Here is a 26,482-nt window from a genome sequence, read left to right as displayed (position 1 = left end):
TGCACACACACACACACACACACACACACACACACACACACACACACACACACACACACACACACACACACACACACACACACACACACACACACACACACACACAGGAATGCTTGCTTTTAGCATGTTAGCATGACGACACCACATTAGTGAGCCGTCCTCATGCTAACATGCTAACAAATGTGAAAATATCTTGAATTATTGTGAAAATCCTCCTGAATCCAACCACCATGGTACAAACCTAACCGTGTGTGTTGGGTGGGGGGGTGGGGGGGGGGGGGGGGGGTTCATCTTCCACTGAATGGACAACATGTGTTTCTTAGCAACAGGCCAGTTGAGAGAGAGAGAGAGAGAGAGAGAGAGAGAGAGAGGTGTGTGTGGAGGGGGGTCTATATGTTTATGTGATTGTTGTTGTGAATCAGCTGTGTGTGTGTGTGAATCAGTCCGGAGGAATCTGAATAATGCAGATGTGGACTGAAGCCTGTTCAGTAGTAAACAGTGTGCGTTCATGGTAATGAAGCAGCCCAATGCAACAGGGTGCCTCATTAATACACTGGTGTGTGTGTGTGTGTGTGTGTGTGTGTGTGTGTGTGTGTGTGTGTGTGTGTGTGTGTGTGTGTGTGTGTGTGTGTGTGTGTGTGTGTGTGTGTGTGTGTGTGTGTGTGTGTGTGTGTGTGTGTGTGTGTGTGTGTGTGTGTGTGTGTGTGTGTGTGTGTGTGTGTGTGTGTCTGTGCAGCTCTCTGCAAAGAAAGAGGAAATCAGAGGAAAAAAGGCAAAAAAATCATTCAGTGCCCACATGTTATGTGTACAGCTCTTTGCTTACTGCGCAGGGTGTGTGTGTGTGTGTGTGTGTGTGTGTGTGTGTGTGTGTTCACTGGAGCGTGTCCTGCATTCACACCTCCCCCCCCCCCCTCTCCCGTCTGACTTTGACCCTTCTGCTCGGCCAGCAGGAAGCAAGTTGTGTGTGTGTGTGTGGTGGGGGTGTTGCTGTTTATGTGTTGGATGCATGCCGTGCTGCTGTCCTGTCTACTGTGCCTTAAGGTGCCGCCCCCCCCCACACACACACACACACACACACACACACACACCACATCTCAACCCTGCCCCATGGCCCTCGTGTGTGTGTGCTGTCACATAAGCTCCAGTCCCGGGCCGCTGATGAGCCCTGGAACTGAGGAGGAGGTCCGGTCACTGAGTGTGTGTGTGTGTGTGTGTGTGTGTGTGTGTGTGTGTGTGTGTGTGTGTGTGTGTGTGTGTGTGTGTGTGTGTGTGTGTGTGTGTGTGTGTGTGTGTGTGTGTGTGTGTGTGTGTGTGTGTGTGTGTGTCAGGGACGAGGAACGGTACGGGAGCAGACAGTGGAGGACAAACGTGTCCTCTCCTCCCATCTCGGCACAGTGTGTGTGTGTGTGTGTGTGTGTGTGTGTGTGTGTGTGTGTGTGTGTGTGTGTGTGTGTGTGTGTGTGTGTGATTCAGTACTTAAACAAAACAGCACCGACTAGTGGACAACATTAAAACTACATCGTTCTCAGTGCTTCTGCTGTTTCCTTGGGAATGGATATTCTTTTAAAAACGTTGTGATGACACAAAACTTTTCTAAAATTCATAAATGCAAAACAAGGAGTGTCGATGTGGAGCGTTGCCATGGAAACGGGGCCTCGACGTCGACGCCGCAGCTCCTGGAACTTCCCTCTTCTTATTGTCTTTGTCAAGTATCTGATTGTAAGATACAGCATGATCGAAAACCACTGACCGTTTTACCACTTCCTCTTCCTCATCCTCCTCCTCGTCTTCCTCCTCCTCTTCCTTCTCTCTGCCAATTAGTTGAATGCATTAGTGATGGGAGGTGGGGAAGTTGGAGGGAGTTGCAGTGTGGAGGAGGAAGAGGGGGAGGAGGGGGAGGGAACATTAGAAACAGCCCCTCTGTGATAAGCTGCAACTGGTTGCCATGGCAACGCTTATTACCTGCACCCCGAGATGGGTGGGGTGAGGGGGTGGGGGCAGAGAGAGGTGTAATGGGTCAAGGGATAATGTCCTGTGTGTGTGTGTGTGTGTGTGTGTGTGTGTGTGTGTGTGTGTGTGTGTGTGTGTGTGTGTGTGTGTTGTCATCGCTTTTAAGAAAAAAAAAAGTGTTCCCAGTGCAGCCTTTACCAAATATAGAGCATCCATCTAATGAGGAGTCGATGAACTCATACTTTTGTCGTATACACACACACACACACACACACACACACACACACACACACACACACACACACACACACACACACACACACACACACACACACACACACACACACACACACACACACACACACACACACACACAGGTTCTAATACCAGGAGGTCTTTTTTTTCCCATCAGGCTTTGGGGGTGTGGGGAGGAAAACAAAGAGGAAGGTTGAAGTGGGTAGGGGGTGGGGCTACCTGTGTGTTGATAACAGGTGGCTGCACGCACGCACGCACGCACACACACACACACACACACACACACACACACACACACACACACACACACACACACACACACACACACACACACACACACACACACACACACTCCTGCGTTACCATGGTTGTGAGCAGCAGGTGAGGAGCTGAGTGTGTGAAACGTCACATTTCCGCGGTTCCTTGACTCTCAGAGCTGCTGCTTCTTTTAGTGTGTGTCCTCTGATCCTCTGCTAATGCTGACATATTGACAAGCTGTGTGTGTGTGTGTGTGTGTGTGTGTGTGTGTGTGTGTGTGTGTGTGTGTGTTTCCATCATAAATGAATAAAGACACACTGACTCGTCCAGTAGATGAACTTTAAACGTTCGATCGGTTCATCTTGCTTCCACCGTCACATCAAACTCTAATAATCTGTGTTTTCCTCGCCGTCTCTCTCTCTGTGTTTGACTAAAGCCGAGTGTGTCTGTCCTCTCAGAGCGTGGACGGCGTCTCGGGGCCGGACGCCGCCCTGAAGCGCGTGGCGGTGGTGGAGGATTTCTTCGACATCATCTACTCCATGCACGTGGAGATCAGCAGCGACCCCGGCAGAGCGCCCAAACACGCCGGGCAGAAGAAGACCTACAAAGCTGTGAGCGTCTCGTCTGTCGCCTCAATCCCCCGCTGGGCCTCTAGTTACTCTTTGGCTTCAGTAACTAAAATACTCCAATACAAGCAGTTAGTGAACTCGCCCATTTAGGGTCCGTTTACACTTCGACGGAGCCACTGAAAACACAACGTTTTGAAAACGCGTCGACTTCGTCTCCATGGAAACGGACAAAATGCAACTTTTCTAAAACGCTGGTCCTGGTCCTGGTCCTGGTCCTGGTCCTGGTCACCATGTTGGTAGTAACTAGTCGTTCTGCACATGCTCAGTAGAGCCAATCAGAACCATGTTTCCTCAGTGATGTCATGACTCCCAGACCATGTTCTCCTGGGACTTGATACTTTTATTTTGACAGTCACCATAATAACAATCCAACTTAGTGGTCTGTCCACTAGAATGTTCTCCCGTTGGTAATGTTTAGAGCTCATTGTTCTCTGGAAACAAAAATGACGCGCCGTCTCTTGAACTTTTAGAAAATCAATACTTTCTCGGATAAACATGTCGGATTTTAGTTTTTTATCGATCAACATGTTAAAATGTGCGTCTGTTGTCTTTCATCCACCGGGTTCACCACCTGTAGGAGACACTGGGAATAAAGTCACACCACATTTTATAGGTCACTGCGTGTGTGTGTGTGTGTGTGTGTGTGTGTGTGTGTGTGTGTGTGTGTGTGTGTGTGTGTGTGTGTGTGTGTGTGTGTGTGTGTGTTTCATTTCTCCTCTCGTCTTTCGTTCACGGCCTGTTGTCTTTATTCTCTCCTTTCCTCTCTCCTGTTTTATTTCAGCTCATTTCTGTGTTTTTATTAAATGATCCTCCAGCTGCTGTGAAATCCCTTAAAGTTGCAACCCGTCGCCTCTTAAATCTGCTGATCTGGGGCTTTTGAATTCTGAGGTTTGAGTTGAACTGTGAATCAACCTTCAGGTCGTCTGCTGTTGCAGCTGCTGATACTGCCCTCTGCTGGTGCTACCACACAAGTGCAGCTCTCAACGGAGCGCCCACCATGTTTCTTTTTTTGTTTGTTTTTAAATCTTTTTAATTTATCTTTCCATCTTATTATTCTCTATTCACAAAAATAAACACACACACACACTTTTTGTTTATATACTGTATCTCTACAGTATATTCTCCAGTCTGAGCACCACCAACGGCTCTGAGTGACATTTGCCTTCGCTTTACCCCCATCCTACACACACACACACACACACACACACACACACACACACACACACACACACTGCAACCCCCATCCACCCGTAGCTCTGCTCTCCACCCTTCCTCCTCTCTTTCCTTCCTTTGTTACCGCCTCCACAGAAACATGTCAGATTTGTACAGATGTTCATCCTCAGCAGCGTTTCTTTTCCCACTGATCAACGTTCCAGTAGTTATTGGTGATTTGACCGACGCGCTCCGGTGGAAAGTTTCTTTTATTCCCTGCTATAATAACATGCTTCTACGGTTCAGAGCTGCTGAGAAACGTCCCAGGAAATGTGAACAATTACACCCCGGGGCCCCGTTTCCACGGCAACGTTTCAAGTGAAAATGCCAAAGCGGTTTTTTTTTTTTTTTGCGTTTTCATTTCAAAAAAGTTTCTCGTTGTGACGCTGTGGAGGAAACATTGATCTTATGGTCCAGCTACTGAGCATGTGCAGAACTGATAGTTACCACCACCCTGGTGACCAGGACCAGGACCAGGACCACGACCACAGCTTCCAGAGCGTTTTTAGAAATCGTCGTATCCACGGAGACGGGACTTTAGTTTTTTCAGAAAGTTACACCGTCGGTGACTCTGGGCATCGTCGTGGAAACGGACGCCCAAAACACTACTAAAGTTTTGTGTTTCCAGTTGAATTGTGACAGTAAAAATTCTTGTAAACAGTAAATTTACTGACATTTGCAGTTTTGCAGGAGCACAGGAGAGAAAGTGAGATGTGAGAATTCCCAGTGTGACGTGACGATGGACTTTTTACTTTTGTCTTTGATGTTTAGTGATCATGTGTAAAATCTGAGACAAGTCAGACGTCAGGAACTCTAATGAATGAAATTCTAATCAGTTGTCAATAGTGTGAGGGCACTTTGACCTTTGACCTTCTCTCATCAGCAGGTTGGACCCCCTGGAGCTGATAAAGATGCTCAGTTCATATGCTAATGTGTGTGTGTGTGTGTGTGTGTGTGTGTGTGTGTGTGTGTGTGTGTGTGTGTGTCTCCTCGGCTCAGATCGCGGAGACGTACGCCTTCCTGCCCAGGGAGGCGGTGACGCGCTTCCTGATGAGCTGTGGCGAGTGTCAGAAGAGGATGCACATCAGCACCGCCGGCCAGGACTGCAAAGGTACGAGGAACTGCCCGCCGGCACGACCGGTCCTTTTCTAACCGGCAGGTTCTGTGGCGGCGCGACGCAACGTCACTGAGGGGTTAGATGACCGCTGCCGAGGTGAACGCTGACTTGTGAGGTCACGCCTGGTCAGACCGACTGAAACACGGAGACGTCAGACAGTGAGCGCAGCATCAGCTGCTGGATTAGGAGCAACACACAGTTTATTTAGTCGTAGGAACTCACCGGTCAGCTGGATGTTGCGTGACTCAGTCGCCATTGATAAACCGAAAGCTGCGTGACGACGGACGAAATCCCTGCAACTCACATATTTATTGTTCATAACTAATTATTTAAACAAACATTGGTTCCCATTCTAGTGGATTCTGGATTACTAAATACTACGTTGTGACGTGTAGATTTGCTTCTTAATAGTAATCTATTGGGAATAAAACTATTGATCGATCACGGGTCCAAACATCACGAGTCCCACCTTCTGGATTCTGCAGATTTAAAACTCCTCGGCATCTCGGAAAGGAAATCCCTTCAGCTTCCTCCTTTCTGCTTCAGGCAGAGAATTCTGCCTCCTTTCAAAACATAAAGACCACACGGTACCAACTGACCAATCACGTTGCTCGTTACTGGGCGTGATACAAAACCGGAAGTCAGTTGTGAGTTAAATCGTTATATTTTGGTGAGAAAAGATCAAATTAGACGGTGACAAGTAGTGAGGGACATTCTACTGAGGTTCTAGAGGCTTTGAGCAACACGTCAGCGTCCAGATGACAGCTGGAGACTAAAACCACAAGGTGATTGACCACTGAGGTCGCCATTGGTCAGTCGAATGTCACATGACTGGATGATAAAACTCGCTACTGATCGGCTGAATGTTTTGTTTCTGAAAGTTTAGGTCGGTCGTCCAGAACCGACAGGCTGACCGACGCCGTCTTGTTTGTTTGTTAAACGTCAGGATGGGTGAATCGTTCATCCCGACGCGAAGGGTTTCTTCTTCTTCTTCTTCTGCCTCGTTAGTTTTCCCTCATGAAGCAACTGAAGGTGGAAACGGTTCACGATGATACGTAACGCTGAACAAAGAAACTTTAACGTGTTTTTATAGTCCTGAAGCGTCTCGTCCTTCACTGCAGCCTGATGCTGGCAGAGAGAAAATATCCTTCATTTTTTTCTCTGCCTTCAATATTTTTAATGGAGAAGAAACGCTGAAAGAAATCCTCTTCTCATCTGCTCTCTGGGCGCTCGCTTCCTCTTCCTCTTCCTCTTTCTCTTTCTCTTTCTCTTTCTCATCACTGGTTTATTTGTCTTCTTTCAGCACCGCATCTTCCAATTAGAGTCCCACCTTTCATCCTCTCCCTCACTAGTGTTCCTCTTATGTGTCCACCCCCCCCCCCCCCCGCCCCCCCCAGAGCCCCCCCCCGCCCGCACGCACGCCGCAAAATAATCAATTCAACTGCAGAATAGAACCAATCAGACTCATCATCAAATTGTTAGACTGACAGAAAAGTGATTTCCAGGGAAAAAGAAAGTGTCGTTGTGTTGATGATGGAAGCGGCGGCAGGAATGACCACAGTCGTTTCTGTTTAACTTAATATTTCTGCTTTAAAAGTTTTTCCATCTTCCTTTATACAAATATGAAAAACAGAGTAAACATGTGAGATGCTGAATAATAACACTCTGTGTTTTTAAAGCTAAAATATGCAAATATCCTCTAGATTAGACTCATTAATGGAGCCTAGATTAGAATTCCCATGTGACGTTAGTAACAACAAAAAGTAGATTCAGCTTAGTCGGCAAAAAACAAAAATAATTGAAATGAAAATTATTTATTTTTTTAAATTGATCAGGAAGTTTCTTGAGAAATAGAAGAAGAAATGCCAACGAGACGAGTTGGTCGTGTTTGAGAGACTCGACCGGCAGGAACTATCCTATAATTAGTGAATGGAGTCATTCCATTGGTCAGCTGAATGTCACATGACCGTCTTCCTCCGTCTGTTCAAGTCACCATTGGTCAGTCAAATCTAACGGTATTGAATAGTGGCCGGGGGCTTCACCAGGTGCTGATTCATGAAGTCACCGGTCAGCCGAATGTCACATGATCAGATACTGAGTGACGGATTCATGGAGTCGCCACTGGTCAGTTCAGTAGATTGTTTCTGACCGGTGAAGTTACCTCCGGTCAGTCGAATGTCACATGGCTGAACTATATTGTGACCGTTGGTCAGTTAAATGTTACTGATCAGTCACCTGAGGTCAGCCGAATGCTACTAAACCGAACAATCCATTGATCTTTTGAAAGCTCAACGTCACACGACTGAAAGACGAAGTCGCCACTGGTCAGCCGAGTGTGACGTTAAAACATAAAAAGCTATAAAACAATAAACAAAACTAAAACATGATAAAAAACAACAACCTTTTTTTTCAGAATATCTCTACGAATACATTAATTTCCCATCAGAAATGCAGATTCGCCCGACGTGACGCAGAAAAGCAAATACAAGTCATTCCCGACGGACGGAGGCCTCGTTTACACGCCATCAGTTTCAAAATGATGTCCGTTTCCACGGCAACGTCAGAAACATTGAACATTTGTACTGAAAGCACACACACACACACACACACACACACACACACACACACACACACACACACACACACACACACACACACACACACACACACACACACACACACACACACACACACACACACATTCGGAGAGAACAACGGGCTCCAGACATTAACAATGTGAGGAGAACATGGGCTGGGAGTTCATGACACCACGGAGGGAACCTTGTTCTGATTCGCTCTACTGAGCATGTGCAGAACGAGTTACTATAACGGTGGAGCACATGACCAGTTGCAGCATTTCCACCGTCGACAAAGAGACGTCCCCGATCGTTTCCAGAAAGTCTCGATTTCGCCCGTTTACACGGCGAAATTCCACCTTGGGAGCCGTTTTCAAAAAGTTGCGTTTTCAGTGGCTCGGAACACAAAACGCAACAGAAGTTGTGCGTTTTCCTTTGACGTGGTTTTGTAACGGCGGTTAGTACCTGCTTTATGGTTTAATCCTGTAACGCTGCCAGCAACACGACCAGCAACACGACCAGCAACACGACCAGCAACATGAGCAGCAACACGACCAGCAACACGAGCAGCAACACGAGCCGCAACACGAGCAGCAACACGAGCCGCAACATGAGCAGCAACACAACCAGCAACACGAGCAGAAACACGAGCAGAAACACGAGCAGAAACACGAGCAGAAACACGAGCAGCAACACGAGCAGCAACACGAGCAGCAACACGAGCCGCAACACGAGCAGCAACACGAGCAGCAACATGACCAGCAACACGAGCAGCAACCCAACCAGCAACATGAGCTGCAACCCGACCAGCAACCCGACCAGCAACATGAGCTGCAACCCGACCAGCAACCCGACCAGCAACCCGACCAGCAACACGAGCAGCAACACGACCAGCAACACGACCAGCAACACGACCAGCAACACGACCAGCAACACGAGCAGCAACCCGAGCAGCAGAGGAACGAGGAATTGGACAATAGTGACCGTGTAGCTGCCAGTGGAGATAAAATGACGACACCCATTATTCTTCCGTTCCTCTGCCAACTCTACCAGCCCCCACAATACATGTTCTACACCTCCCCTCCCAATTCCTTCCATCCCCCATCCGCCTCTCTTCATCCTCTCTTTTATTTATCTATCCCTTCCCATCCAGTTTTCTTCTCCCATCATCCCCCCCTGCACCGCTGCGAGCTCCCCGTCCCATCGCCACCATGGCCCCGCCCCTTTCCCTGTACCCTCAATCTCCCTCCATTCATCCCTCCATCTCTCTCCAACCATCCCTCCATCTCCCCATTCATCCCTCCAACTCCCTCCATTCATCCCTCCATCTCTCTCTAACCATCCCCCCAACTCCCTCCATTCATCCCTCCATCTCTCTCTAACCATCCCCCCAACTCCCTCCATTCATCCCTCCATCTCTCTCCAACCATCCCTCCATCTCCCTCATCCATCCCTCCAACTCCCTCCATTCATCCCTCCATCTCTCTCTAACCATCCCTCCATCTTCCTCTATCTATCCCACTTCCATCCATCCATCCCTCCATCTTCCTCCTTTTCTTCTCCTCCTCATCCCTCATTAACTAGAGGACACCGTCCTGTCTCTCTCCTCAATTAGACTAATTAATGACTAACTGAGAAAATGGTTCAGGAAACCAGCTGAGGGTGGAAGAGAGGATGGAGGGAGGAAGAGAGGTGAGGGAGGAGGAGAGGATGGAGAGACAAAGAGAGGATGGAGGGAGGAAGAGAGGTGAGGGAGGAGGAGAGGATGGAGAGACAAAGAGAGGATGGAGGGAGGAAGAGAGGTGAGGGAGGAGGAGAGGATGGAGAGACAAAGAGAGGATGGAGGGAGGAAGAGAGGTGAGGGAGGAGGAGAGGATGGAGAGACGAAGAGAGGATGGAAGGAGGAAGAGAAGATTGAGGGGGGAGAAGAGGGATGGAGGAAGAGAGCTGAGGGAGGGAGGAAAAGAGGGATGGGGAGATGGATGATGGAGGTAGAGACGGAAGAGGGAGGAAAATAGGGACGGGCACTAAGAGAGGGAGGAGGAGGGAAGAAAAGAGGGATGGGGAGGAAGAGAGGGGGGATGAGGGAGGAAAAGAGGGATGGGGAGGAAGAGAGGGAGGAGGAGGGAAGAAAAGAGGGATGGGGAGGGAGGAAAATAGTGAAGAGATAGGAAGAGAGGGATGGAGGAAGAAAGCTGAGGGAGGAAGAGAGGGAGGAGGGAGGGAAAGAGGGATGAGGGAGGAAGAGAGGGAGGAGGAGGGAAGAAAAGAGGGATGGGGAGGAAGAGAGGGAGGAGGAGGGAAGAAAAGAGGGATGGGGAGGAAGAGAGGGGGAATGAGGGAAGAAAAGAGGGATGGGGAGATGGATGAGGGAGGAAAATAGTGAAGAGATAGGAAGAGAGGGATGGAGGAAGAAAGCTGAGGGAGGAAGAGAGGGAGGAGGGAGGGAAAGAGGGATGAGGGAGGAGAGAGAGTTTTTCCAAAAGGAAAGTTTTTAGAAATGAAAAAATATAAATTATTATTGAAATGAAAATGAAAGTTTGTCGACTGAACTGGACCAAAGAAAAATACAATTAAAACTGTAAATATGATGTTTGGATGGAAGTAATTGAAATAATTTAATTAGAGGATGTAATAAGTGGAGAACACACACGCACACACACACACACACACACACACACACACACACACACACACACACACACACACACACACACACACACACACACACACACACACACACACACACACGCACACACACTGCGATGGCAGCAGCTCAATGAGTGTGTGTGTTGTGATGCCACTCGGAGAGGGAGAGCAGCTAATTGCCTTCCTGCCCTGTGGGGGTTCGGCCTCTTCCTCACACACACACACACACACACACACACACACACACACACACACACACACACACACACACACCCTCATCCCCTTTATCGCTATGCTAAAGTGACTCCCACTAAAGTTCAGCTGTGAATTATTAAATGCAATTAATCAGCGCAGACCACGACTGTTTAATTGACATAGGCTGTGTGTGTGTGTGTGTGTGTGTGTGTGTGTGTGTGTGTGTGTGTGTGTGTGTGTGTGTGTGTGTGTGTGTGTGTGTGTGTGTGTGTGTGTGTGTGTGTGTGTGTGTGTGTGTGTGTGTGTGTGTGTGTGTGTGTGTGTGTGTGTGTGTGTGTGTGTGTGTGTGTGTGTGTGTGTGTATTTTTCTTAAATAGTCTCGATAATCAGATCCACATTCCAGATCAGCAGGACTGAATGAATGAATGAATGAATGAATGAATGAATGAATGAATGAGACTCGAGGACGTCAGGACGTTTTCTGTTCATTTTCATTGAGTTGACTGTTATTTTGAATTTCCTCCATAAATTCATCGTGAGCGAAAACTGAAGGTTTTCTGACGTGTGGCTCAGCGTCGCCTCTCAGGAGACAAATAAACCCTGGGAGTCTTTCTCTGGTACCAGACTATCAATCACCAATCAATCGTGGCCGTCCCGTCGTTCCTCCTGAGCCGCATCGACCTCGTGTCCACGCGTCCTTTATGAGGTCAGAGGATGAATGAGTGAAAGGCCGAGCTGCTCAGCATCGCCCTCTAGTGTCGGCTCGGGTCACAGGCGAGGCCTGGAGGAGGAGCCACAAACTAAACCGGGGATTTTAGAAACCGACTGCAGAAGCAACACCAGACGATTGATCGTCTGATTGATCATAAACAAAATGACAGACTGAGCGTTAGTATTTTCAGACATTAGTGAGATTTGACAGTCAGTTTGCTTCTGTTAAGCACCGAATGTAGAGTTTTAATAACGCATCATAAATCACACAACATTCACCAACACAGAAATATAAAAAAGACATTTTACGACAAATAACTTCTATTTAAACTCTGTTCAGTAGAGCCTATCAGAATAAAGGTTCCTCCGTGGTGTCATGACTCCCAGTCCATATTCTCCTGGACTTGGTCATTTTATTTTGACAGTCACCGTAATAACAATCTAACTTGGTAGTTTTATTTTGACAGTCACCATAATAACAGTCCAACTTGGTAGTTTTATTTTGACAGTCACCGTAATAACAATCCAACTTGGTCATTTTATTTTGACAGTCACCATAATAACAATCCAACTTGGTCGTTTTATTTTGACAGTCACCATAATAACAATCTAACTTGGTCATTTTATTTTGACAGTCACCATAATAACAATCCAACTTGGTCGTTTTATTTTGACAGTCACCATAATAACAATCTAACTTGGTCATTTTATTTTGACAGTCACCATAATAACAATCCAACTTGGTCGTTTTATTTTGACAGTCACCGTAATAACAATCTAACTTGGTAGTTTTATTTTGACAGTCACCATAATAACAGTCCAACTTGGTAGTTTTATTTTGACAGTCACCGTAATAACAATCCAACTTGGTCGTTTTATTTTGACAGTCACCATAATAACAGTCCAACTTGGTAGTTTTATTTTGACAGTCACCGTAATAACAATCCAACTTGGTCATTTTATTTTGACAGTCACCATAATAACAATCCAACTTGGTCGTTTTATTTTGACAGTCACCATAATAACAGTCCAACTTGGTAGTTTTATTTTAACAGTCACCATAATAACAGTCCAACTTGGTAGTTTTATTTTGACAGTCACCGTAATAACAATCCAACTTGGTCATTTTATTTTGACAGTCACCATAATAACAATCTAACTTGGTAGTTTTATTTTGACAGTCACCATAATAACAATCCAACTTGGTAGTTTTATTTTGACAGTCACCATAATAACAATCCAACTTGGTCATTTTATTTTGACAGTCACCATAATAACAATCTAACTTGGTAGTTTTATTTTGACAGTCACCATAATAACAGTCCAACTTGGTAGTTTTATTTTGACAGTCACGTAATAACAATCCAACTTGGTAGTTTTATTTTGACAGTCACGTAATAACGGACGGGCTCAGTCTGTGGAGACGACGAACCGTCGGCGAGCGTCGGCGAGCTGCTGGTTACTGAATGACAATGTTTCCTGGCTAATGGCTTCTCTCCCCGCTGCTCTCCAGAGAACGACCGGCCGAGCTCCCTGGTGTCAGAGGTGATCGACTACAACATGCCGCTCACCACCACCTACATGAAGCAGATGAAGCTGCAGTGCATGAGCAACAGCAAGGTACGTGAGGTCAGCGCCACCGAGCGAGCGAGCGAGAGAGCGGCGCGCCAAACCAAAGGTTCCTGATGGGGTTTGTGTCTCCGTGGCGACCGTCAGGATTCACCAGTGTTCCTCTGCAGTCCAGCCTCATCTCCTTCAGTTCTGCTGCTTCAGGCTGTGGTTCTTCTGCACGCTGCTTGTTTTGTTCTCAAGCTAAATGGAAGAGGCGGCCGGCAGGCCGGCGATTCCTCGGTAGGAACACGACTCCCACTCATCGTCTCGCACTCGCCATTGAAGCGCCGTAATGAGACGAACCGTCGGTGGTTCGGTCTGCTGCTCGTCGGGGTCGGTGGGCGGGAAACATTTACCCGTTTGCTGAGTTCCAGACGACGTCGTCATGTTGCACAGGAGAGCGGCGATTCCATGAGCTTCCTGTTATCTTCCTGTTATCTTCCCATGAGCTTCCTGTTATCGTCCTGTTATCTTCCTGTTATCTTCCTGTTATCTTCCTGTTAGCTTCCCATGAGCTTCCTTTAAGCTTCCCGTTAGCTTCCTGTTAGCTTCCCGTTAGCTTCCTGTTAGCCTCCCGTTAGCTTCCTGTTAGCCTCCTGTTAGCCACCCGTTAGCCTCCCGTTAGCCTCCTGTTAGCCTCCCGTTAGCTTCCTGTTAGCCTCCTGTTAGCCTCCTGTTAGCCTCCCGTTAGCTTCCTGTTAGCCTCCTGTTAGCCTCCTGTTAGCTTCAAGGATGTGAACATGAAGTCTCCCGACAACACGATTCAACCAGCGGGAAAATAAAACAACCGATTAGTTTTCAGACTCGGCGAAGCACAAACCGTCAAATAAAGCTAAAAACTTTCAGGTTTTCACTGGAGTAGTACGTCAATACTTCATCATGAGGCCAGAACACAACAAACACAGTAGTTAATGTAAACATTTAATTAAGACATTAATAATGTTTAATTCTCGTTGTTTAATGTGCTGTTTTATAGTCATAGATGTATTGTAGTTATTGTACATAGTACAACCTGGTTTAGTCTCAGAGGAACGACAGCACAAATATATAGCACATATACATAATATCCATTGATTGACACTTTCAGGCCTCGTTTACACAACAACGTTTCTGTTAGCTGCTAACATTTAGCTGCTAACATTTCGCTGCTAACTGTTACCTGCTAACAGTTAGTTGCTAACAGTTAGCTGCTAACAGTTAGCTGCTTTTGCTGCAATTACTTCACACACTATTAGCGGCAGACCTCTCAACCAATAAACCATCTTCAACTCCTCCTGCAATTGTTAGTTATGTTAGCGTTTCAACAAGCCGCTGTCGTATTTTCCCAGAGCGAGATTCATTCATGTAACGCTGAAACAGGAAGAAGGGGAAAACTTTGTAAGCGACACATTTTTATCAGCTAATCTCTGCACCTATCGGTCCACAAACTGGAGGAAGAATCTGCTTTACAGATTATTGTGTAGATTACTGCCGTCACGCTTTTAAGAAGTAATACCGCCTGCTGGTAACAAAGGGCAAACAGCGGCCTCGTGTGGTGAAGCAGCAGGAAGCGCTCACCCGTCCATCGTCCCGACATCCTCCCAAGGCTAAAGTTCATGTCGTTTCTCTTCATCGTGTTCAGACCGAGACTGAAGGAACAGTTTTATCTACGCTGGGAAATCTGCTGTTTTCTACGCAACTTCTTCCTGCCCTGACAGTCCTGAGGAACAGAACCCGTGTTTAAACTCTTTCTTTGTGGCGGCGCGACACGGCGCGGTGGCGCAGTGGTGCGGTGGTGTATGGGTGTCGGCGGTGGGGGGTTGGTTGATTCTGTATTGTTCCCACATCGTCAGCAGCACTTCACCCTGCGACTATCAGGACCACACACCCGCTGTCAGTCATACTCCCTCTGTGTGTGTGTGTGTGTGTGTGTGTGTGTGTGTGTGTGTGTGTGTGTGTGTGTGTGTGTGTGTGTGTGTGTGTGTGTGTGTGTGTGTGTGTGTGTGTGTGTGTGTGTGTGAGAGAAGATAACTGGTGGGGGAACAGAGGGTTGAGCTCGTTCCAATTAAGCCGGGCCTCTGAGCGTCGAGTTAATTAGCTGAGGATACACACACACACACACACACACACACACTCACACTCACACTCACACACACACACACACACACACACACACACACACACACACACACACACACACACACACACACACACACACACACACACACACACACACACACACACACACACACACTGAAGTGCCAATTTACACCAGAATGCCAATATATCTGCCTGTCTATCTGCCCATCCCACACACACACACACACACACACACACACACACACACACACACACACACACACACACACACACACACACACACACACACACACACACACACACACACACACACACACACACACACACACACACACACACACACAGTACAACGCTTGTGCTGAAAAATGTCTGGTTGTCAACTGCTAGTATATTGACTAGTGAGTGACCAGTGATGGGGATTTCTGAGTATACAAAGTAATACATGTGTAATTTACTTAAAAATCAATATTAGATCATAAATAAATAGTTAAATATATTTTTCAACACATAGTTGTCCTCTACGTGCCTGTGTGAAAATCCCATCATGTTGGCGTTATTATAATGAAATGATTTTGTCTGAATATTGTGCTTATTTTCAGACATCATAAAAAAGTTTTTTTTGCAATACAGAAATTATTGGAAAATGAATGATGCTGGCATTCCCTCTTAATAGAGGATGAAGTCAAGGATGAAGTGTGTATGTAGTACAGGTGCACAATATATGGGTATGGCCCGGGAGTGGTTGCCGTAGCAACAACAGTTCAATGGATTTGGCCATTTTTTTTTTAAAATTTCGCAATATTGAAAATATTAAAAAATTTAATGTTGTTGGCGTTCCCTCTAACACAGGATGAAGTAAAATTTTATTAACTGCAGACGTAGTTTAATTGTCTAAGCACAATATATGGGTATAGCCAGTAGTGGGCGCTATCGTACCAGCAGCTCTGTGAAAATGGTTTTGTTTCATTCTTATATAAGATGAAACATTTTCAGGGTAAAACATTATATCCTGATATAAAGTAACCTATGTCTGGAAAGTACAAGAGTTGTACTCTCTAATTATATTTGTTGTTACTTTGAAAAACCTTGTGTATATGTTCCTGAGAAGATTCAGACTGGTCCCAGTCGCACGAGAACCAAAATATGACAAAAAGCATGGTAGCTTGTTTCCATGGCAACCAAAATTAAACTTTAGTACTTATTTTTGTTTTGATTCATCAAAAGGAACACACATGCAAAGTTCCAGTGAAATCTGAGGGATGTTCCTTTCCATGGTTTAGGCCCTGAAGGCTGATTTTCTCTTTGTGTCGAAGTGTTTTAATTCACACATCGTCGCTCACACGTTCACACAGCGTGACGGGTCATACGATGGCTGAAACCGTACGTTTTTAAAATAGCCATTACAAACACACACACACACACACACACACACACACACACACACACACACACACACACACACACACACACACACACACACACACACACACACACACACACACACACACACACACACACACACACACACACACACACACACACACACACTGACACGTTGGACCCAGTAACGACGACTCAGACGTGAGTTTTTCCTGAAGAGCCATTAATTCTCTCTCACCTCGGCGGTCGTGTCACTGCCTCCCCCTGGAGGGCACGGTTGGTACTACGCCGTGCCGTTGACCCTTGACCTCTGCAGCTCAGCTCTGTGCGTCAGTGATGGATTCCCGAGTGAAGTGTTGCAGCAGAAGTACTCCTCAGTACTCGCTGGTTTGTACATCGATCTGCAGTCATGCATCAGAAGTTGTGATAAATAAAATATGTGTTGCTGTTTGCAGCTCTGACTGATCAATACGATGCTCCTGAGGTCGGCCTCAGTTATCAGCTCCTTATCACCGCTGAGTGTTTCACACCAACAGAGGAACTATGTACCAGTAATGGAAGTATCTGACAATGGAAACTTTGAAAACGTATTTTCTAAACACACCATTCAGTCTCTGTGAACGTAGTACCCATGTGCAGTACTAACGTACACTGACGATAGTTTATCTGCACACCTGCAAGTAGAACCAACAACGACGACTACGGATACACCGATACCGCATTTTTAAAGTACTAAGCTTCAGCTACTTGCTGATACCGAGTACCGATACAAGTGCTTAATAAATACCATGACGACTAATTGAAAACGAAAACAATATGCGAAGGACAGTCACCTCCACCCTGATTATAGAGCATCTTCCTCCTCTGACATCAGATTATAGAGCATCTTCCTCCTTTAACATTAGATTATAGAGCACCTTCCTCCTCTAACATCAGATTATAGAGCATCTTCCTCCTTTAACATTAGATTATAGAGCACCTTCCTCCTCAAACATCAGATTATAGAATGGAGCTGAGACATAAGTAGCAGCTGATCTCAGGTTAGTTATTTGTTGTTTACCTTGAGATGTTCATGTCTGTTATTTGTTTTTTCTCCGTTCACTGTATCCGTCACTTCCTTTGTGTCCAACACAGACTTTCTTCTAACTCTGATCTTTTCTCTCTAAATGACTCTGACTTTCAGTTTATCCTTCAGTGTTAAAAAAGTATTGATCTGAATGAGCAGTTATTTCTTGAGCTGATGAATTTTTGACATTTTGCGCGCTGGATAATCTACATGTGCCGTTATTTTGACTCGCCTGCATCAGTGGATCAACGTTTAATTTAGGGACAGCTGAGCTGATAGAACGGCCAATCAAACGTTCACACTCGAGAATCGGTGGCTGCTCTGCCAGAGCCTGGACGGCGTCCGACCCGCCGAGGACCGGAAGTGACAAGTTCTTTCTTAAAGTGTGGAACGTTCTGGAGGACGGCGGGACAACATCACAACCACCTCTGATCGGACGCTCTGTCTGACTGATCAGATCAGATCCATGTAACTACAGCTGGAGAATAGAAATACAACATGAGTGTATGGGGAACACACACACACACACACACACACACACACACACACACACACACACACACACACACACACACACACACACACACACACACACACACACTACACCATCTGCTAAAACTTCATCTTAAGTCCTTGAGCTGACTGAAGAGTGTCTGCTCTGACAAGCAGCGTTGGTGTGTGTGTGTGTGTGTGTGTGTGTGTGTGTGTGTGTGTGTGTGTGTGTGTGTGTGTGTGTCTCAGGATGAGACTGTGATTATAGTGTTCGGCCCAGAGGAGCAGAAGTACAGACAGGAATAGAGGAGCAATGACTCACTCACCTATAGAAATAACATAGGACATGAGGGAGCATGAGGTTCTGTGTGTGTGTGTGTGTGTGTGTGTGTGTGTGTGTGTGTGTGTGTGTGTGTGTGTGTGTGTGTGTGTGTGTGTGTGTTAGAGAAAGTGGACACATTGCTGGATAGCTGAATAGCTTTCTGTAAAAGAGAAGAAAAAGAAGGTCGTAGTCTTTTGTCTGGCTCGTTCTTCTGAGGGAGAGGCAGAGATGATGAGGGGAAATGGAGGAGGAGGAGGAGGAGGAGAGTGAGGGGGCATTTATACTTTTACCCAGGAGACAAAAAATGAGCCAGAGGAGGAGGATGTGCTGCATATCTGTGATGTGCGAATCCTCCACCGGCTCCATTAGCACTCATGCCAAGCCTCTGTTCATCTGCCCAGCCCTTTATCTCTCCCTCCATCCGCCCCCCGTCCCAATTCAATAAGAGGAGGAAATTACCCAGGATGCTTCCTGGCAGGGTGGGATGGGGGGGTAGGAGGGCGGGGGCTCCCGGAGACGATGTAAAAAAAAAAAAAAGGGAGCGGAAGGAGAGATGGCAGGGCGGTGGCTCTGTCTGAGTGGAGGAGGAAGATCAGGAGGAAGACCACAAGGAGCGGGATGAGGAGAAGGATGGAGAGGAGGCTGGAGGAGGAAGAAGAGGGCCAGGAGAATGAGGGGTGAAGAGGGGGAGGCCGGAGTGGAAATAGAAATGAGAGAATGTGAAGAGGGAGGGTGGGGGAGGGGGGGGAGGGGGGGGGATCAGAGGAGGAATTAAAAAAGAAGAATGAGGAGGTTCATTATCATTTATGGTCTCTGCTCCTCTTCTCTCTGCCCATTATTTCAGCTTCCTCCAGAGGAAAGACATTTCATTAGTTTAGGGAGGAGGAGGTGTGTGTGTGTGTGTGTGTGTGTGTGTGTGTGTGTGTGTGTGTGTGTGTGTGTGTGTGTGTGTGTGTGTGTGTGTGTGTGTGTGTGTGTGTGTGTGTGTGTGTGTGTGTGTGTGTGTGTGTGTGTGTGTGTGTGTGTGTGTGTGTGTGTGTGTGGTGGATTGGGGGTAGGTCTCTAATAATGACTAAAAGCAGAATGAAAATGTGACATTCAGAGATAAAAGGTCGGGTTCTGGACCCGACTTTGACTGCAGTTGTTTCAGAAACTCTCCTCCTCCTCCTCCTCTGGCTCTTCAGGTTTCTCCTCCTCCTCCTCCTCCTCTGGCTCTTCAGGTTTCTCCTCCTCCTCCTCCTCCTCCTGTGGCTCTTCAGGTTTCTCTTCCTCCTCCTCCTCCTCCTCCTCTGGCTCTTCAGGTTTCCCCTCCTCCTCCTCCTCCTCCTCCTCCTCCTCCTCCTCTGGCTCTTCAGGTTTCCCCTCCTCCTCCTCCTCCTCCTCCTCCTCTGGCTCTTCAGGTTTCCCCTCCTCCTCCTCCTCCTCTGGCTCTGGCTCTTCAGGTTTCCCCTCCTCCTCCTCCTCCTCCTCCTCCTCCTCCTCCTCCTCTGGCTCTTCAGGTTTCCCCTCCTCCTCCTCCTCCTCCTCCTCCTCCTCCTCCTCCTCCTCCTCCTCTGGCTCTTCAGGTTTCTCCTCCTCTCATTCTGGTTCTGCAGGTTCCTTCCTGTTAAAAGGAGTTTTTTCTATCCACTCATGTTGAACAGTGTTTGGAATCCCATCTTGGATTGTATTTACAGGTGCAGAAATATATTTCCTCCGGAGGATTCAGTCTGACTCGGGAGTGACCAGGAAGTGACCTGGAAATGACCAGGGAGTGACCAGGGAGTGACCAGGGAGTGACCAGTAAAGTGTAATAATGACTAAAGAGACGGCGGGTATCAAGAGAAAGTTTTCCACCCGAGGCGGTTTGACTGACGCCCCGTTTACAGAAGAACATTTTCAAGAGGAAACATTTATAGTGTCTGTGGGCGGAGCCACTGAAAACCAAAGTTTACAAAAACCTTTCGACTCGGTCTCCATGGCAACGAGAGAAAATGCGACTCTTCCAAAACTGCCCTTACTGGACCATCTCGGTACTACAAGTCCTAGTTCTTCTGCACATGCTCAGTAGAGCCAATTAGAACAAAGTTCTCTTCATGGTGTCATATCTCCCAGTCCATATTCTCCTGGGACTTGGTACTTTTATTTTGACAGTCCCCGTAATAACAATCAAATTTCCTGTCCACTAGAATGTCCGTGTTCTCCTGATGTTAATGTTTAGAGCTCATTGTTCTCTGCTGTGTGTGTGTGTGTGTGTGTGTGTGTGTGTGTGTGTGTGTGTGTGTGTGTGTGTGTGTGTGTGTGTGTGTGTGTGTGTGTGTGTGTGTGTGTGTGTGTGTGTGTGTGTGTGTGTGTGTGCTTTCAGTACAAAAGCTGACAACAGCACCAACTAGTGGACCAAAATGAAAACATTTTGAAACATTTTGAAACGTTGTCGTGAAAATGAAAACTAAGGCCACATTTACACGTCACAGAGTTTTTTGAAAAATGAATATTTTAGAAAAACCTTCATTGAATCCACCTGGTTCAGAGCTGCTATGAGCAGCCAGGCCTGTAGGGGGCAGTGTAACAAGAAGCATGACGCCATGGCAGCCAATCAGAATCCTGGAAAAAACATGTCATCACGAATTGTGACTTAAATCTCTGTCTCTCCTCTTTAGAAGCAGCCGGAGGCACAGAGTTTTTCTTTATCTCCACTGTGGCCGGAGTTTTCAGGAATCATCGTTTGTGGCTGCGTTAACGTGTAAATACACAGAGAAATATCACAGTCTTTTAAGTACCCGGGTACGTGGAAAGGTTGAGTAAGAGTAAAGAGTAAAACGCAGCTCCAGAACCTGGGAGTGAACCAGCGATGCTTGTCGCTCTACGTCAGTGAAGTAATGAAGCCGCCGGTCAGTACTCAGTACTGCAGACGTCACATATATTGTCAGAAGAGCAACTTTATTGCTGCGATTGTCCTCAGAGTTAAAATACATATAAACAATCCCAAAATAAAAAGTAAACGAGGCTCCGTCATTCAACAAATTCAAGCTGAATTTGCGAAACAAAAATAGTTTCGAGCTACAAATTTGATTAAATTGATTTATTTGCGGAGCCTCACTCCGTCAAACCAGCTGAGATCCTAGAAAGTCTTATTCTGCTTCTCTTTAACATCCAGACAGACTGAGCCCCCCCCCCCCCCCCCCCCCCCCCCCAGCAGGGGTTCTGGACCCATGTTGAGAGGGAGTCTGAGAGACTTTCTCTGGAGCGGAGACGTGGACGGCGGCGGTCAGCCTCTTGTTTCTGGCTGCGGCGTGGGCTTTGCTCCGGGGGCGTGACCTTTATCACATCTTATCCTCCCTCCATCTGCCCCGGCTCTCTGGTGAATACTGTCCAATAAAGTAGAAATGCCATGGAAACAGCCCTGTGGGGGGGGGGGGGGAGACCAGAAAATAACCCTCCCCGAACGCTCCGTAAGTGCAGAACACATTGTGTATGTAGCAAAGTGGAAGCGTGGCGCCGCGGCGCCCTGCGAGGCGGCGAGGCCGAGGCCAGAGGGGAATCAGACGCAGTCCGGCGGGAAACAAAGCTCAAACCCACAGCAGTCGCAGGAAGGAGGTTTCTCAGTTCAACACCATGAAAGAACGAGGGAAATATTAAAAAAAACCAAACGAAGGAAGCAGGTTTGAAGCGGACGGAGGGCGAGGCGAAGCCCGTCGATCAAACGAGGTTTTTGATTCCCGTCTTTTAGAAACGCCGGCTGCTTTACTCCAGAGGTACTTTGTGCATAAATCTGAGTTTGGCTTGTTTCCAGCTTTCTTGTACTTTTGCAGAATAAATGGCGATTAAAAGAAAAAAAGAACGAGAAGCACTCAACACAGTCAAGACGAGTCAAAATGAATGAATGTGCAAGGTCAGCAGATTAAATACAGACTGACGGCAGAAAGACGTCTGGTGGGTTTCAAGAGGCGGGCACTTCCCCCCCCCCCCTGGGGGGCGCCAGCGAGCCTATTTGTATTGCACAATGCACGTGTAGGCAATAATAATATCGAGACATTGAGACGTACAAAATACACGAAACTAGAGCTACACTCGGTAGAGCGCCACATTTTGTTTACAGAACCAACTTAGCATTGCAAGCATGTTAGCTCATATCGATGCTAACTAGCATGTCAGGTGAGTGGTTTTTGTGAAAAGTTGGTAAAATACAAACATATAAACCAAGAAATAAAGAAATAGAAGCAGATGAAAACATAACCTCCTTTTCGTTTCAGAAACGACGTCCGTTTACAAGGAATGATGTAGTTAGCATGTTGGGCCACTAGTTGATGCTGTTGGTTGTTTTTGTAATGAAACCACATCTATGGTCTGTGAATCTATAGAGCTATGCAGATCTATAGAGCTATGCAGATCTATAGAGCTATGCAGATCTATAGAGCGAAAATGTTTCTGCGTCACATGATATCACATAACACGTGTCAACAATATACTTCCAGTCTAAACTAATGTATGTACACTACAGTTAAACAGCATGAGATGATGTATGAACAATAGATTAAAAATCTAGAATGCCAAAGGGAGAGGAGAATACACACAAGATAGAGTAATGGACACGCATCAAAACAGCAAGTCCACAAAAGTTAATGCACAAAGTGTCAATGATAATGAGTCTCGTTAAAATGCCGTTTTAGTATTTCGACTCCATTTTCCACGCCAACGCTGCTCTATAAATAAAGTTAATTGTTATTGGTCTCATAAAGACGAGCTCCTCTGACATCGTTTAGAGAAGCTCCAAAATCTATAAATCTGTTAAACCTGCCGCTGAAATCATCCTGCAGGATGATCCGGCCTCCAGTTAGAAACCTCTGACGTCACAGATTTGACCCGACTTCTAGTGGAAATGTGTTGAATCGTTTCAGATGGTTTTTGATCAAGATATCCCCCCCCCCCCCCCCCCCCCCCCACACACACACACACACAGAACTTTGTCCTGTGCATGGCCCTGCATCACTGATCAGGATGATCAGGCTGCAGTACCACCCTCCGCCTATAGGGCGCAGCAGAGCAGCACACCCAACACACACACGCTTCATAAACCGCAGCAGTGTGTGTGTGTGTGTGTGTGTGTGTGTGTGTGTGTGTGTGTGTGTGTGTGTGTGTGTGTGTGTGTGTGTGTGTGTGTAAAAAAAGTTCTGTGAGGAATAATGTCACGAGGAATTACAAGATAATTATTGATTATGATAGAATATAAATACTTCCATTATATCTATATTCTATCTCTATATTCTATATTTGTAGTGTTTCCTGCTTCAGTTGACCAACATTGCACAACATTTAACTTTAAATGTTTAAGCTTCACAGGAGGTTTTTACAGGTAATATATACAAGTCCGAGTTATTCTTCTGCACATTCGTTCATTTTTATCTAAATTCTTCAAGCGTTTAATGATCAGTACTGTGAAGAAGGAGAAGAACACAAACCCCCAAAAAGATGCAGTTAAAATAAAATGTAGTGATCAAAAACAAATCATTTGAAAAATGCAGCTAAACTCCAGGAAACAGGAGGAGAAACACCTTAAAAGGCTTTTTTAAACATATAAAGAACAAAAAAATAAAAAATAAAAATATATATATATATATATATATTTTTTTTTTCTTTTTTTTTTTTTTGTTATATCTAGTGATATATATATATATATTTATATCACTAGATATAACAATATGACTATTATTACAAATAAGGAAAAGCAGATGTTTCATGCAACTATTTTGATTCATAACATGATGATCTTTAAAAAAGATATTTCTATAATAACAACTGGGATATTCCTCAGAAACTGATTTGAATGAGTCTACATCTTTAATGCTATTTAAAATACATTTCAGGATGTTCCAGACCCAAATAGAACAAAAGAACAATCCACATTTTGTGCAGCATTGGCCATATTTACACATAATCCTGAAAAGAAGAACACTTTTTGAAGCTAAAGTGATTTTTGATGCCATGAAATGTTAAAATAACACGATGTTCAACATGGTCGAGTGCAGTGATGAATAATAAATATCGTATTTCAGTGTTTTTGTTGGGACTTCTATGGAAATACATTTGCTGTTTATCGTTCAGCTTCAAAAAATAAAATGATGTTTGAGACTATTTAGAAAAATGTCAAACGCAAAATAGGTATCAACATGATCACAATTACATTTAAGAGCAGAACTAACGTGAGTCTGGTTGTGAAGACAAAATCTAACTGATATTAAACTCAAGCTACTTCAACCTGGGAGTAATCAAGTTACTCAAGTTACTTTGTTCTGGAGTCGAGATTACACAGTCAATGTTTGGAGGTTTCAGATTAAAATCCTACTCAGTAGTTTTACTTTGACAGTCAGCATAATAACAACCCAACTTGCCAGTTTTATTTTGACAGTTACCCTAATAACGATCCAACTTGGTAGTTTTATTTTGACAGTCACCATAATAGCAATCCAACTTGGTAGTCTTATTTTGACAGTCACCGTAATAACGATCCAACTTGGTAGTTTTATTTTGACAGTCACCATAATAACGATCCAACTTGGTAGTTTTATTTTGACAGTCACCATAATAACGATCCAACTTGGTAGTTTTATTTTGACAGTCACCATAATAACGATCCAACTTGGTAGTTTTATTTTGACAGTCACCATAATAGCAATCCTACTTGGCGCTTTTATTTTGACAGTCACCGTAATAACGATCCAACTTGGTAGTTTTATTTTGACAGTCACCATAATAACGATCCAACTTGGTAGTTTTATTTTGACAGTCACCATAATAACGATCCAACTTGGTAGTTTTATTTTGACAGTCACCATAATAACGATCCAACTTGGTAGTTTTATTTTGACAGTCACCATAATAACGATCCAACTTGGTAGTTTTATTTTGACAGTCACCATAATAGCAATCCTACTTGGCGCTTTTATTTTGACAGTCACCATAATAACGATCCAACTTGGTAGTTTTATTTTGACAGTCACCATAATAGCAATCCTACTTGGCGCTTTTATTTTGACAGTCACCGTAATAACAATCCAACTTGTTGGTCTGTCCACCAGAATGTTCTCCCAGAGCTCATTGTTCTCTGCTCTCTGTGTGCTTTCATTACTAAAACAACCAACAGCACCAACTAGTGGACCAACATGAAAACTACATCCTGTAAACATGAAACTTTTCTGAAACAAAATCACAAAAAAACCATGCGTTTTTCTCTGGAAACGTTTTCATGTAAACTGCTCCAAATGGATTTTACAGGGGCTCCCCCTCCCTTTTGACGTCACAACACGTGGCCCCGCCCCCGGTGTCCATAGAGCGTCTTGAGCGTCCCACTGTGCGCTGTCTCTCTATCTCTCCCTCTCTCCCTCTCTCTCTCTCTCTCTCTCTCTGTGCCGCAGGAATTATTGTCCATTTAAATGAGAAACAAGAAATGAGGAGCGAATGAATAAACCTTCAGACCAAAACTAGAAGAACTAGTAGAAACAATAAAGAGATAAAAACGGCGGCGGTCGACATTCATGTTTGTAATCCTGCAGAAGTGAAGGTAACGAAGCGTCTTTTTTCTGCTTTTCTTCCGCTGCTCGCGTGTGTTTGGGTGTTTTCCTGCGGCGCCGGTCCCGGTGCCTCCCGGTGTGTGTGTGTGTGTGTGTGTGTGTGTGTGTGTGTGTGTGTGTGTGTGTGTGTGTGTGTGTGTGTGTGTGTGTGTGGGGTGAGTGGACTGATGCCTCCGGAGCTGCATGCGCTCCGCTGCGGTCACTGCGCGTCGCGCCGCCGGACACGCGCGCATCAGTGATCCGGTGCGCAACGCAGTGAAACCGGCGGCGCTTCAACGCACTTTGCACGGCGTCACTCCCCGTCCCGGCCCGGTTTAGTAAGTTGCATTTTGTTGTTGTCATGTTGGGTGTGTGTGTGTGTGTGTGTGTGTGTGTGTGTGTGTGTGTGTGTGTGTGTGTGTGTGTGTGTGTGTGTGTGTGTGTGTGTGTGTGT

General features: G+C 45.7%; 1 protein-coding gene across 1 annotated transcript in view; it reads left to right on the top strand.

The window, feature by feature from the left end:
• LOC308113272 (nucleolar protein 4-like) overlaps nt 1-26,482 on the top strand; it is a gene marked incomplete at its 3' end in the record, with an annotated part of 100,785 nt that overhangs the window by 15,000 nt on the left and 59,303 nt on the right. The window contains exons 2-4 of the mRNA XM_080469378.1: nt 2,922-3,074; nt 5,304-5,415; nt 13,066-13,172. Of these exons, the coding sequence (XP_080325504.1) occupies nt 2,922-3,074; nt 5,304-5,415; nt 13,066-13,172 (372 nt within the window). The remainder of the gene's footprint in view (nt 1-2,921; nt 3,075-5,303; nt 5,416-13,065; nt 13,173-26,482) is intronic.

Source organism: Lipophrys pholis, assembly GCF_963383615.2.
Source record: "Lipophrys pholis genome assembly, chromosome: 8".
NCBI classification, from domain to species: domain Eukaryota; kingdom Metazoa; phylum Chordata; class Actinopteri; order Blenniiformes; family Blenniidae; genus Lipophrys; species Lipophrys pholis.
This window is presented reverse-complemented; position numbering and strand designations above follow the sequence as displayed.